This window comes from Coniophora puteana (genome assembly GCF_000271625.1).
Source record: "Coniophora puteana RWD-64-598 SS2 unplaced genomic scaffold CONPUscaffold_10, whole genome shotgun sequence".
Classification (NCBI taxonomy): Eukaryota; Fungi; Basidiomycota; class Agaricomycetes; order Boletales; family Coniophoraceae; genus Coniophora; species Coniophora puteana.
The window spans coordinates 252,338-265,142 of NW_006913062.1; the positions used below are offsets into that span (position 1 = coordinate 252,338).

General features: G+C 53.5%; 5 protein-coding genes across 5 annotated transcripts; 1 reads left to right on the forward strand and 4 right to left on the reverse strand.

The window, feature by feature from the left end:
• Window positions 1-121: 121 nt before the first annotated feature.
• On the reverse strand, window positions 122-957 carry CONPUDRAFT_91714 (ribosomal protein S6e; the record flags this gene model as incomplete). Its single annotated transcript, XM_007773070.1, has 3 exons — window positions 122-761; window positions 829-880; window positions 939-957. The coding sequence occupies 3 exons, from the start codon at window positions 955-957 to the stop codon at window positions 122-124; spliced, it is 711 nt and encodes a 236-aa protein (XP_007771260.1).
• Window positions 958-1,236: 279 nt separating this feature from the next.
• Window positions 1,237-2,068, forward strand: CONPUDRAFT_138580 (uncharacterized protein). Its single transcript, XM_007773071.1, has 4 exons — window positions 1,237-1,276; window positions 1,329-1,369; window positions 1,432-1,632; window positions 1,752-2,068. The coding sequence occupies exons 2-4, from the start codon at window positions 1,336-1,338 to the stop codon at window positions 1,970-1,972; spliced, it is 456 nt and encodes a 151-aa protein (XP_007771261.1). The 5' UTR covers window positions 1,237-1,276; window positions 1,329-1,335; the 3' UTR covers window positions 1,973-2,068.
• Window positions 2,069-2,223: 155 nt separating this feature from the next.
• On the reverse strand, window positions 2,224-4,705 carry CONPUDRAFT_107947 (uncharacterized protein). The gene is made up of 7 exons (XM_007773072.1): window positions 4,297-4,705; window positions 3,870-4,211; window positions 3,465-3,812; window positions 3,373-3,397; window positions 3,266-3,319; window positions 3,153-3,211; window positions 2,224-3,093 (listed from the first exon to the last, which is right to left on the reverse strand). The coding sequence occupies exons 1-7, from the start codon at window positions 4,348-4,350 to the stop codon at window positions 2,293-2,295; spliced, it is 1,683 nt and encodes a 560-aa protein (XP_007771262.1). The 5' UTR covers window positions 4,351-4,705; the 3' UTR covers window positions 2,224-2,292.
• A 1,262-nt stretch (window positions 4,706-5,967) lies between these two features.
• Window positions 5,968-8,498, reverse strand: CONPUDRAFT_167244 (myo-inositol oxygenase). The gene is made up of 7 exons (XM_007773073.1): window positions 8,215-8,498; window positions 7,875-8,152; window positions 7,420-7,813; window positions 7,235-7,359; window positions 7,025-7,102; window positions 6,857-6,931; window positions 5,968-6,798 (listed from the first exon to the last, which is right to left on the reverse strand). Exons 3-7 carry the CDS (start codon window positions 7,613-7,615, stop codon window positions 6,370-6,372), a joined length of 903 nt encoding a protein of 300 aa, XP_007771263.1. The 5' UTR covers window positions 7,616-7,813; window positions 7,875-8,152; window positions 8,215-8,498; the 3' UTR covers window positions 5,968-6,369.
• A 2,233-nt stretch (window positions 8,499-10,731) lies between these two features.
• Window positions 10,732-12,517, reverse strand: CONPUDRAFT_167245 (HSP70-domain-containing protein; the record flags this gene model as incomplete). The annotated part of the gene is made up of 8 exons (XM_007773074.1): window positions 10,732-10,915; window positions 10,975-11,178; window positions 11,228-11,493; window positions 11,547-12,040; window positions 12,094-12,202; window positions 12,270-12,348; window positions 12,408-12,422; window positions 12,477-12,517. The coding sequence occupies 8 exons, from the start codon at window positions 12,515-12,517 to the stop codon at window positions 10,732-10,734; spliced, it is 1,392 nt and encodes a 463-aa protein (XP_007771264.1).
• Between the last annotated feature and the right edge of the window lie 288 nt (window positions 12,518-12,805).

Consider the following 12,805-nt stretch of genomic DNA (forward strand, 5'->3'; position numbering starts at 1 on the left):
TACCATACAAAGCCTGACAGCATGAGATGATATAGGCAGAAAGCGCGGGAGATAGACGTTTTATGCAGTCCTGATCAGGATATTAGACACAGCCGGAGCAAAAAAAAAACAATGGAAAATCTCACTTGTGGTGTGATGCCTTGATGGCGGCGACCTTGGCCTTCTTCTCGGCCACACGCTTTTGCAGAAGAGCATCGTACTCCTTCTTCTGCTCCGTAACATGTTCGATCCGACGGCGGTTGAGGGAACGGAGGTGGCGGCGGCGCTGGAGACGCCTGGGGGTGACGAGGCGCTGGATCTTGGGCGCCTTGGTGTAGACCTTGGCATCCTCCTTCTTCGAGCTCTTGACCTCACGGCGGACAACATACTTCCTGACGTCGTCACTCTTGTCGAGGTTGAAGAAGCGCCTGATCTTGGTGGCGCGCTTGGGGCCGAGACGCTTGGGGAGGACGGTGTCGGTGAGGCCGGCAATCTCCTGCTCGCCCTGCTTGACGATGACGACGGAGACAACAGCGATGTCGGGGCCGACGATGCAGCCACGGACGGACTTGCGCTTACGCTCACCGGTGCGGCGGGGGCGGTAGCACGAGTGGCCGTCCGAGAGGAGAAGACGGACACGGTACGGAAGGAGGACGCCCTGCTTCATAGGGAACCCTTGCTTGTCGTTACCGCCAGTGATGCGGAAGATGTAGCCCTTCCACTCGTCGCCGATCGAGTCAGCCTCGACCTCCTGCGCCATCTTCTTGTCGTAGAAGATACGGCTGTACGAAGCGAAACGTACAGTCAGTCAGTGCCCATGTATAGAATTCTGGAACAGCCAAGACGCACTATCTTCTCTCGTCATCGATGTCGATGGTCTTTTGGGCCCCAGTGGCGGGGTCTGGCGAGCGATGGTAAACGTCTGCACGAGACTCAATCGTCAGATATTTGGCACATACTGGCAATGTTGATCTTCATGCTAAACGTCAAAGGTTCATTCAGCCTCCCCGTGCAGCATGACGGCAACAACAACGAAGACGTACGTTAGGGGAAAGAGAGGGAGCCGTTCACGTCGGTCGGCAGCGGCGAGGCGTCTTGATGCTGGCGGATGGTCGTTGGACTCGCTGTCGGGCTCACTGCAGGCGGCGTGGCGGAGTGCAAAATTAGAGTTTACAGCTGTATAGCACAAACAGCCACACGCATTGCCGGTCACGCGCCAGTCAATCTCTGAGACTCGCCCAACGGCAGCAGCAGACAGCCCCTCAAGACCACCGTCCCCCCGTCTACCACCAACTTTGTGCGTATCGAGCTCGCTGTCTGACATGCTTGACCTAACATTTGCACCTTAGATTCGTCATGGGTCGCATGCACAGCGGCGGAAAGGGCATTTGTACGTCCCACATCTGCTTGAGAAAAACCTAAATCTATATCTCATCTTGCTCTCTCAATCAGCGTCCTCTGCTCTCCCCTACAAGCGCTCCCCGCCCTCGTGGCTCAAGACAACTCCCGACGAAGTCGTCGAGCACATCATCAAGCTCGCCCGCAAGGGTCTCACCCCTTCCCAAATCGGTGTTACCCTCCGTGACTCGCACGGCATCCCCCAGGTCCGCTTTGTCACCGGTAACAAGATCCTTCGTATCCTCAAGTCGCAAGGTACGTCTACAACCCTCCATCTTTTCCATCCGTAACTCTCATGCACTGGCTTTCCGCTCTTTCTTGCGCGTAACTTTTGCAATGCGCTGCTTTGCTCTATGCCTTTTGTTTGGGGATAGGATTGGCACCATCCATCCCAGAGGACCTCTGGCACCTCGTCAAAAAGGCGGTCGCCGTCCGCAAGCACCTTGAGGTCAACCGCAAGGACAAGGACTCCAAGTTCCGCCTCATTCTCATCGAGTCCCGTATCCACCGCCTTGCCCGCTACTACAAGACCAAGCAGCAGATCCCCCCTACCTTCAAGTACGACTCTGCTACCGCTTCCACGCTCGTTGCATGAGCGTATTCAAAATCGTCGGGGTATCACTGTATCTTACTTATGCCATGTCATTAACACGCTTGCTATGACAATGCCGCATGCCATCCTATGCTTGACCACACTGCCCACAAGCCTCTGAAGTCTGTTTTCAAACGTCCGCCACCTTGGTTGTGAGCTCCCTGCATCAAAGTTGGTCGTCGTTACTCAATCAGCGTCGGTCATTTCCACGTTGTGATTACAATAGGCCCAAAAAATGTAGTGTATCATTATACCCCAAAACTGTGTAAGCCTCACAAGTACGTATATCTGCCTCGCCATCGCACCTTTACATGGCCACGGGCTCATCTATTCTGCCTCCGTCGATTGTGGTTGCCCCGCCCCCTCCGGTGTACCGCGTGCGCAGGCGCATGCGCCTGCCCATCTCGTAGCCCTTGACCACCAGCAGGGGGGAAAATACCAAGCCGCTCCATGTAAGCCGCACCATTCATTGGTGGTGGCGGTGGCGCGAACGGGTGGTCGAAGATCGGTAGGTGAGGCGCGACAGGTGGTGGAACGGCAGCGCCCCAGTTCATACCGAAGTTAAGACCACCGCCTGCCCCAAGCTCTCCGAAATCCATATTTACGCCCGCGCCCCGAAGGAACTCTGGGCGTAGCCCAACCATGGGGACGCCCGCCGCGTTCTGCACGAGTTGCTGCTGCTGTCGTTCCCGTCTAGCCTGTCGAATGCGCTGCTCCGCCTGCTGCAGTCGTTGTTCAGCCTGCTGCATTGCCTCCTGCATAAGGTGTTCAGCATCCCGTATTCTCTGCCCCACATGCTGCATTCCCTGCGCAGCCTGCGGCACTCGCTGGTGCACCCCGGATCTCCCTGCATTCTTCGACCCACCAGGAACCGCGAGCTGAACCTCCACCGCCTTCAGCTCGTGCGCATCGGCATCCGGATGGTCCTTCCTATACTGTTCGAGAGCCTTCTCTCGCGCGGCTGCGACCTCTGCTTCATGCCTCCGATCAGGACCAGCCGTGCCGTCTAGACTATCCCAGAGGTTGCATTTCTTGCCATTACTGAAGTGATCGTATCCGCGTATGACCTCCCGGCAGGTGTAGCACGAGATTGTCCGGCAGTCTGGGCATGTCATTTTGTTGCACTGGTGAATGTATGCGGGAGATTAACGAGGGAAAGGGATGAGATTGGGACACCACGTACACCCATTTCCTTGATGAATGCTTTGTTGCACTTCGGACAATTGCGCATTAGCGCTGCAGCTGGAACCGGTAGTCAGCCTTTCGAGTCGACGTAGTTGAGTAGAGCAGACGTACTCATAGCTTCTTCAACGGTGTGTCGTGCATTGAGATGCTTGTCTTCCTCCATCTCTAGAAAATGCTTCAGTATTAACAAAAGAAACTATAAAATAACCGCCACGAACCTTTGCAGCTCCTTGGCACATGATCCTAGATCGGGTCTTCTTCAGTACCGTCCTGCAGTCACCAAACCAAAATAAAAATTCAAAATACTTACAAGTTTCTGACAACCCCGACAGCTCACCGCCCCACATTCCCTCCTCTCGCACCTGAATAGCTTCTCCTCCGGGTTCTCGATCACGCATTTGTACTCGCAGAACGGGCACTCTTCCAGCCCCTCCAGGCCCGCCGCTTCAATTTCCTTGCGCTGTTTGACCCGATGGTATAGTTCCATGAGCTTCGGCGTCAGCACGCACGAGAGGGTGTCTTCCGAGAAGAGGGCGGTGCACCCCGACTGATCCATACATCTGAGCGCGGGGTTATGCTCGCCCAGAAGGTTTGAGGCGTACGAGCCGAGGCAGATCGTGCAGAAAAGATGGGCTTCGGGGCACTGAGCCATTTTGTGCTGCCAGAACGCGACGTGGCGTGAGTGTGATGTGTATATGGGGGGACAGAGACGTACGATGGGATATTCCGCAAAACAGCACCCGCACTCGACACCCTCGCCAGCTGCGATCGCTTCCTCGTCCGCGATCCGCTCTGCTTCCTCCGCGTCCTTCGCCACCCGCTCATTGTCGAGCTTGACAATGAGCCAGCCGTGCTCGCGATCGAAGGCCTCATCGTTGACGTGCTTCTGTCTGTTTGCCTGCTTTGACGCGGTGCGCTTGCGCGTGTAGGGAGGGGTAGGGGATGTCTCGTCGGCAAGGAGAACGTAGTATGTGGGCACGTAGAACCCTTTGTTCTCGTTGAGCCGTCCGCGGACGTGAAGCTTGGGAATGAGGGGGAAGTCGAGAGCTAGTTGTTCCTGTGGGAGATGAGGGGACAAGTTGTGCGAATGGGCTCGAGTAAGCATCCTTTAAGGCGAAGCAAGAGGCAGAGAAGGGACGTACGACTGCATGCATAAGATACAGCGGTCCCGGATGCTCAGGCCTATCCTTCTGCATATAGTCCACCTCGCCTTCATCACCGCCATTCCCAGCGGCCGGGCCCTGTCCACTCCCACTCGCCTCGCCGCCGACATCCACCTCCCTCCCCTTCCCCTTATCCTTCCCTTTCGGAGCTTTAGGGTATCCCGGATCCTCGAGTAACGCGTGTAACGTCAACTCGACCACGCGCTCCGGCTCGCTCGCGTGCGTGGCAGTATACCGCGCGATCAGCGTCTCCGCGTGCGCGGGATCGACGTCGGGTACGATCTCAAGGATGCGTGCGATCGAGTCTATAGATTCGGGTTCATCTTCTCCGGGTATCACTTCGACCTCCACAATTTCGGGCTCGGGGTCTGGTCCATGAGGTGAGGAGGGTGCGAGTTGGAGAATGGGGGATTGTTTAGTACGGGGTTTGGGGGCCTTCGAGGGCCCGGCTTCTGGCTGTGATGCTACGACACGATGAGGGGGGACGCTGCGTCGGGATGGTGTACGTGCTGCAGTTTGGGCTCGAGAAGGAGATGACTTATGAGGGGAGCTGTCATCGTCGGGGAGGAATAGAGGGGTTCGGGCTCGCGTGGGGAATGCTCCAGGCATGCGCGGAACATCTTGAGTAACGGCGACGTCTGCGCCCGCACCTTCGCCCGCGTCGGCCGCCACGCCACGCAACAGTGCGGTGGCCCGTCCGAAAGTGGGTGCACTCCTCCCGCGTGGCGAGCCCACCTCGACGCCGTCGGACGACGTGTCCTCCCCGAACCCATCTTCAGATTCAAACGAAAGTTCGCCAATACTCCGCGCCTCAGACAACCTCGCCTTCTTCGCGGGCGGCCGAGTGCCAACGTCGGACTCAAACCTGGACTCGAGCTGTGCACGCGTCCGCTTGACGCTGGGAGATCTGGTATCGTTTTGGACCCTGCCTTTCCCCTTGGACTTGCGCGTGCCCCTAGGGCTGACGTGCAGCTCAAAATCTGAGTCCGCCGACTGCTCAGGTGTGCCCTCCGCCTCCGCCTCAGAGGTGTCCGAGTCGATGTCGATCACGTCGACCGCCGCGCGCGTAACGGGGGTCTTCTTCTTCGACCTTGTATTGGGCTTTGGTGGGCGCTGCTTGCTGGGTGACGTGCCCTTCTTGCGACCGTTGCTCTTGCTCCTGCCCTTGGACGAGCGTGTTGAGGGCTGAGACGAGCCCGATTCTAGGTCATCAGCAATGATCGTTGGCCCGAATTCTGGAGAGCTTGACGAGATATCGATTATGTCCATTGCATGAGGAATAAGATGGACAGCACCCTCAGCCAGAGTAAATTGTAAGAGACGGAGGGGAGAAATAGGGGGGACAGTCAACGCGCAGCGCGACAATGTAAAGCTTCCGCGCCATTGTCGGAACAATGCAAGCTTTACTTGTATTTGGTTTTCAAAGGACGCGCACTCAGGACATTTGGAACTGTGAACCATAGAAGAAATGTCATATTCTGTTATTACTGCCACTTCGTAAGTGTCTCCAAGTAGATTACTATAGGTAACTGTCTAAGTAAATGCCGCTTCCAGGCGCAGCTTTTGATGATACGGTCAGCTTCGAACTCCGTACGATACGAAGTGTAGATGGGGGAGACGCGAGAGATATTCGAATGAAAATGGATGGCTGGATGGTGCAAATGATGGATACAGAAGAGGGTGCCTGGGTAATAATAAACCAATGGGACCACGAATAATTGATCGAGAATGTTGCATATCGATAGCGAGAACGACAAAGGGAGAAAAATTAGAGGGGGAATCGTAAAGGTAGGTATGCCAGTTGCCAAGAAAGATACGGATGCAGTGTTGACCAAGAAAATTAATGGGAGATGTGTAGATGCAATAATAGACGGACATAATACGAGGCCAGAGATTAGACGGAAATGGCCGGATTCTAAGATTGAAGACAGATGGAGACACATTTGTTCACAGGGTGGGTCGAATATATCGATCCACGACTAGAGGCCGATCAACAGCGAGAGACGCGAGCCGGCCGCGTGTAGACGAGGCGTAGTGTTTTCTACGTCCCGTTTACCACTCGATAGTCGAGGGGAAGAATTTGGCGATGAGGCCTTCATAGTATGGCCGGAGCGTCTGCACGTCGCAGCGCTCGTCGCCCTTGCTGTACAAGTCGTATGGGTTGAACGCGCGAACCGCCGTGAGCGCTGCCTCGTCCTTCTCGTTGCAAAGGTAGCTATACGCGCCCTCGCGGTGCCATGGGTAGAACGAGTGGTAGCGGATCATGGCGAGGGCCTCGGTCGGGAGTGTACTCTGGTCCTTGACAACGTGGTAGAGCCACTCGTCGTGGCCCCACGAGAGCATGACGTTGTCGAGTCCGCACTGGGGCTTGTAGATGCCGTACTTGGTGGAGTAGACGGGGTCTTGGGAGTCCGAGTTGCCAGCGAAAGTCGAGGGGAGGACGTTCTTGTCAGAGAACGCGCAGCCAACAACAAAAGTATCCTATACATCAGACGACAGGTGAGCACATGCAATTAGACTGAGAAAAGAATACACTTACGCCAACGACGTCCCATTGACCTTCAGACCCAAAGATCAACATGAGCTTGCCGAGATCGTGGATGAGGCCTGTCACCTAGATAAGAGTTCTGGGTCAGCACACCTGTCCTTGTAACGAAAGCGCATGGATCCTTCGCACGAAGGATCCAGTGGCGCACTGAGTACCCACCTGCATCCAATCCGGCTTACCATCGCGCCGAATAGCCTCCGCAGTTTGAAGCAGGTGCTCAATCTGGCCGAGCTGGCACTGCCGTTTCGAAGTTTAATGACGCAAGTCACATAGACGCCAACACAGCACAGAAGGCGAACAAGGACCAACGGAATGGATGAAAATCGTCAGCGGACGGTGGAGGGACTGGTGCAGTGAACAAAAACGTACGTCAGGATCCGACTCATCAATGAGGGTGTCGAGGAGCTCCATGGCCTCCCACACGCTCATACGCCGCTTTACGCGGTTCTTGAAATCCACACGCGCTTGGATGTTGAAAGCCACAGTCTGCTTCTCTGTAGGCAAAACCCCGTTAGTCCACCTGGCAGAGCCTAATGAGAGAACGGTGAACGCACCATGCTGCTCCTTGTAGAAGTTCTTTACACGGTCGCACGCGTTCTCATAGTCGCGAAACCCGGTCTTGTCCTTGGCTGTGTCGAACTCGGACTCGTCGTCCCACATGCGTCCCCGGAGAGAGTTGACGTCGTCGACGGCGTCGGAGATGATATCCAGCTCAAGGCCGGCGTTGGGGTTCTTGACGATGGCGGGCATGTTGCACAATTAATAAGAGAGTACTGGAAGAGTGTGCAGCCGACAGAACCAAACAGAAGTGAGAAAGGAAGGGAAGGAAGGAAAAGCGAAACTGGGAGATGAGGCTGGTGATGGGATGAGGAAAGAGGTCTAGACGACGGACACAAGCGCGGTATAAATATGTGTCGGAAGGGAAGATCGGTTCAGCCCAAGAGGAACCTGGCAAATAAATGGTTGCGATCAGGACGGTGGCACCGTGGACTGAACGAGATCCACCGACCAGCCAGTCAGATCGCTGGAAAAACATTCCGAGATGTCTGCAACGCGACCTGCAGTGTCGCTTAGGCACTTCATGGGTGGCGCCGAACCTTCTCCGTCCACTTATGGACATGCCTAGCCAAATCTGCGGTCACACCATCCCCGTTCCGAGGGACACGCTCGCGTGGAGAATGGTGGCGGTGCACATCCCAACAACAGTTCCGTGTTTTGCCTTTAGCCTCGCACACTGAAACGCTCGAACAAAGCAACGTCCGTGCCAACCTCCATGCCTTCCGGGATCTACGAGAAGTCCGAGAAGATCATCACGAATCCTACGAAGAACAGAAGTCCATTCAACATACCAGGGTGTCAATCAAGGAATATGAATCGGCCACTGGCAAGGCACGATCCACAGCTTGTTCGGGGCCCGTCACTGCCCGCAGAGCCCGGGTATTCGTCAACCCGTCCGAAGCTTTGGACGAGCTAGGGAGACAAGGACTAAATTCGCTTCCGATGGTGGAGGACGCTACCAGGTATTCAGTCATAGCAAGAGGCTGGACTAAACCCTTCGCCCTCCCTGACAACCCCAACGGACGGCCCTATATAAATAGGTTCCGTCCTGTTCCCGTTCCCAGTATCCACTAAACAGCACTAAACAGCTGATAAAACTTGCCAAAACACAAGAATTCCTGCTTGATGCGAGCTCATATTGCAAGCCATCGTTGTGGGTCCATGAGAGGGACGCGTTGATACGCACGTTCTACTGCCAGCAGAAAACTGTTTTGATTTCTGTTGATGCCCGAAAAGACGCTTTGATCTCCCAACCATAGCATTGCATAGTCGCGACGTCACGATACGTGTCCGGAGATCTCCAACGCGTTAATCGGCATGTGCAAACTGCGAAGCAACGAAAACGAGCGCTTACCGTTTCTCTCCGTCGGCCGATCAGCGTCTTGGGGATGAAATGAGTATCGCGAGGTAACGTCAGCGAATTAGAAGCAGCCAAAAGTCCGTGGAGAAGAGAAGGTCCTTTGACCCTGTTGCCTCCGTGTCCAGAACGGGACCCAGAAGACAAGAACGCTTATCACGTTACGCAATTTCTTGGACTTTTCAGTTGTACATATCTCACCTTCTCTACGATCGTCAGGTTATCCGTTTGCCCCGAAAGGGATTTGTTTTACTTTCCCGCGAAGGGACCCTCGATGGCGTCCATTTGTTGCAATGGTATGTAATTCTAAAGTGGCTGACAGCAATTGACAGCGGCCAAGTTTTAGCCTGTCAAAAGATGTCAACAAGTTTGATATTCCGGGTAAGAACTCCCCAGCGACGCGGTTGCTTCATATCAAGCTATCAACCGCTGCTGTCAAATGGGCCACGTTACGCACCAAGAAAGGTAAGTTACGTCAGGTTGTGAGGACGACCCTTCAGGACCCAGCAGGGGACCCAGCCCAGCTGACATGACGACATCCGTTGCAATTCACGGAGGAAACAGGGTTATGTCGGTGATGTATTGTGGTCGCACGTCCTACAGGTGGGACAATCAGGAACGAGCGCGGACTAGAATCTTGGATTACAATCTACACCCTGTTTCAGGTATTCAGTATGCCAGATACGACTACAACACGAACCATTGCTTGGCCGCGGGCGCCTGCTGTTCGATCGTCCGAGGTCGCCTTCTTGGCGGCAGGAAGACAATGTACCCTTAGTGCATAGCCATTGATGTCCGCGAAGCCTGCATGGCATGCGAATAAGTGATTGAATTGGGCGATCGGATATTGCTGCTGGAAAAGGAATGCGACTACTTTCACGAGCTCGGAACTTGCGCTGCGCACACATATACATATCGTGAAAACTTCTCCGACGGACCACCGATGATCATGAAATACGGGGTGAGATGAAAAGAGGGCATGCACCGAGGGACGATGTTTGATAGATTCCAGGTAAATGGACTTACGAAGCGTATCGCTCAGAAGCTTACTTCCGGCAATGGTTAGCACGGAATGAAACCACAACGAAATTAGGGTCAGAACTAAACACTCACTTTCGCCTCCTCTCATCTCGGACCTTGGTAAGTGGCCCGAAGCATTGGGTGAAAGGAAGGAAGACGATGAGATCTACTGTTTGACCGTTTCGTTCGGTCTCGAAACCAGCTAAAGTCATATAAAGCCATACGACACGTTGGGGGTGTGTTTCTTGGGGTGCGTTTACCCTGATACTGGTGACCTTGTTGTGAATATCAAACCTGACACGCTGCACACACCGCGCACCTCTCATATATGTGCCCCTGCATCCATGAGAAATGTGAGCGAAGGAGGATAGGGGACATGCCAGTCCGCATCTTGACTGGGGATGACTGACTTTGACCATCCAAAAAGTCGTACCACGAACGCTCAAACGCTACGGATGGTTATCCTCGCTTGTCAGATAGCAAGGCAAGAGGAAGATAAGTCTCCGGTTCGCGAGGTATTCGATCGACGAGTAGCCAACGCCTTCAAGCTTGAAACTGTAATGTAGCGACACGTTGAAGTGTCGATCAGTACAAACAAAGTTTCCATGAGGTCCATTGCATAGCTCCATGCGGAGAGCGTAGAAGAGCCTCCGTCCGAGTGACGATGAGCTGAGGCAACGAATAGGAGCTGCATATATGCACTTGACAATACTGGGCTGTTCGTGTATGGACGTCCGAAGTGTGACGAATTCCGCGACTAAGCTTTCGTACTCCGAAGAATCTGACGTGTATCGGACTCTGAATGAACCAGCTGGCGCCGCTGCAGTCCCCGAGCAAGAACTTGAAGTAGACGTACTCAAATCTCAAGTACAACGTCAAACGCAGGATGTTCCAAGCTTGGTATCGGTCATAGGAATTCATAATAAATATATCATAGCTCATCACGAACCGAAGGTCGATCCGGATCCTTACCATCCGTAACGGTTGCATGGCCTGATGGCAAACAGTCGATCCCGTTACCCCCCAAGATGAACTGGCCGGAGAACCACTCGGCATCTTCGATGACACGCTGAAACCAAATATCATCGAAAGCCGAAAAACCGACGGAAGCCGACCTGTTACTTATCTCGAAGTCAATCTCTGGACGAAAGGCTCAAGAGATAATTCGACTCACGTCCCTCTATCGCGCGCGGACACTCGAAGGTAGTAATTGTTGTCTATATCAAATGTCACTTCAACCTGTGATGCACCTCGTGGAGCGGGTGCTATCCCTTTGAGCTCGAACGACTCCTTCAGAAGATTTTCACTCGCAAGGTCGCGGTCTCCGGATAACAACGCAATGCGTACTGAGGTCTGATTATCGTCTGATGTTGAAAAGCTGAATCGAGTTAGCAGAGAGAATAGGGACGAAAACATACTTGACGCACTTGTACGTTCTACAAAATGGCAATATTGGGAATTCGGGAATGTACCTGACAATCCCGTCGCAGGTTTCTATGCCCAGAGAATGTGGCCAAATCTGACGGAGCAACTCTGTCGTATCCACCGGCCGGCTTATTCCATAGCCTTGAATAGCGGCACCGCGTACAGCGGCTTCCTCAGGATTGACGTCCGTGCTAACATCCTTGGATAAGTGCTCGTGAAGTAATTTCTGGATCACTGGCATGTACGGAGATCCTCCGGTAAGAATGATCTGTAAAGCACAATCAGCACCCATCATAGTACATGGTAGTGATACATGCTCACCTTGTCCAATTCCTCCCTCGCCACGTTCGCTTCTTTGAGAACTTGATATACGAGAAAGATCGAGTGCTCCACTAGCTCTAACATGGATCCGGGAATAGAAGCATCATCTCCTTCGCAGGTGGGGGCTTGGTGGACACCCTGCGAAGAAGACCTCCCTGCAATGTCTGATGACCTGTCTGCAGATGCCGGTGACCCTCTCTGGTCCTCATTAGCTTGAGCCAAATCTTCAACCAGTCCGCCGTTGAGGCGCTCTCCTACGAAGTCGCTGTCGCTCGCAGAAGCGAGAATCTCGGGAACCCCGTCATCGATCTCGAGCAAAGTAACGTCGCACGTCACCCCTTCCAAGTCAAAAACCAGAACATTGTAAATTCCAGAGGTATTCTTGAATCCGTAGGCATTTGTCACCGCGACTGGTTCATATATGACACGGAAGACATCTAGACCGACGTCTTTGGCGGCCGATTTAACGGCTTGACGCTCAGTATCGCCATATCCTGGATACTTTGTGAGCGATGAGAATTTTACGGCGGAGCACCCAGAGACGTACGCTTTGGAACGGCAATGAAAGTCAGATGAGAGAAATTATGGTCCAGGTAGGCATCAGCGCGCTCCTTAAAAGTTTGGAAAAGTTGGGTCAAGTCTTCTTTCCACGTCTTCTAGACGATTTAATAAACGTATTGATCAATAAAGTCGACGAAAAGGTGGGGGATCATAACGACTTACATCAAGAGATTGTGGGTTTGGATTTGAAGATGGTGATGGGATCATGGCTATAACTTCGACGGCGCCATCACGAAGCACCCTTATTGAGGCCAACAGCTTTAGTTCGCAAGTTGGAGAATAGGAATCCAGTTCACTTACGCTGCCCGTGAGTACCTAAACAAGCGATCCGTCAGAAGAGAAATCTTCTCCCCAACGATCTCGACTTACATAGATCCTAAGTCTGCACGGATAACATTCAAGTTGCTCATCAACAGGAGATTACTGGGGGGAATCGAGCAAACGGAACGTACTTATACCGACGATAGGTGCATACTCCAATGGGTCCACTTCAACCAGCGTAGAAAAGGCTTGATAAGGGAGCAAACATAAAAACGCCAGTAAAACAACAGCGATCGACCAGAAGTGGCATGTAGTACGACGTCGGCTCGTGGGCTGAGGCATATTGCTATCCTACTGGAAAAGACGACAACGCTGATCAGCGTAAAGGAGGAGAATATTCGGGATGAGCGAACGGACTTTGGAACCGTCGCGACGTA

Excerpts from the sequence above, each read along its gene's own strand:
- CONPUDRAFT_138580 (XM_007773071.1), top strand. The coding sequence starts at position 1,336 with ATGGGTCGCATGCACAGCGGCGGAAAGGGCATTT. Across the intron at positions 1,370-1,431 it reads CAGCGGCGGAAAGGGCATTT|CGTCCTCTGCTCTCCCCTAC; the intron begins GTACGTCCCACA and ends TCTCTCAATCAG. Across the intron at positions 1,633-1,751 it reads TCGTATCCTCAAGTCGCAAG|GATTGGCACCATCCATCCCA; the intron begins GTACGTCTACAA and ends GTTTGGGGATAG.
- CONPUDRAFT_167244 (XM_007773073.1), bottom strand. The coding sequence starts at position 7,615 with ATGCCCGCCATCGTCAAGAACCCCAACGCCGGCCTTGAGCTGGATATC. Across the intron at positions 7,360-7,419 it reads CTTCTACAAGGAGCAGCATG|AGAAGCAGACTGTGGCTTTC; the intron begins GTGCGTTCACCG and ends TTTTGCCTACAG. Across the intron at positions 6,932-7,024 it reads GTAAGCCGGATTGGATGCAG|GTGACAGGCCTCATCCACGA; the intron begins GTGGGTACTCAG and ends ACTCTTATCTAG.
- CONPUDRAFT_107947 (XM_007773072.1), bottom strand. The coding sequence starts at position 4,350 with ATGCAGAAGGATAGGCCTGAGCATCCGGGACCGCTGTATCTTATGCAT. Across the intron at positions 3,813-3,869 it reads GTTTTGCGGAATATCCCATC|CACAAAATGGCTCAGTGCCC; the intron begins GTACGTCTCTGT and ends GCGTTCTGGCAG. Across the intron at positions 3,320-3,372 it reads TGTGCCAAGGAGCTGCAAAG|AGATGGAGGAAGACAAGCAT; the intron begins GTTCGTGGCGGT and ends AGCATTTTCTAG.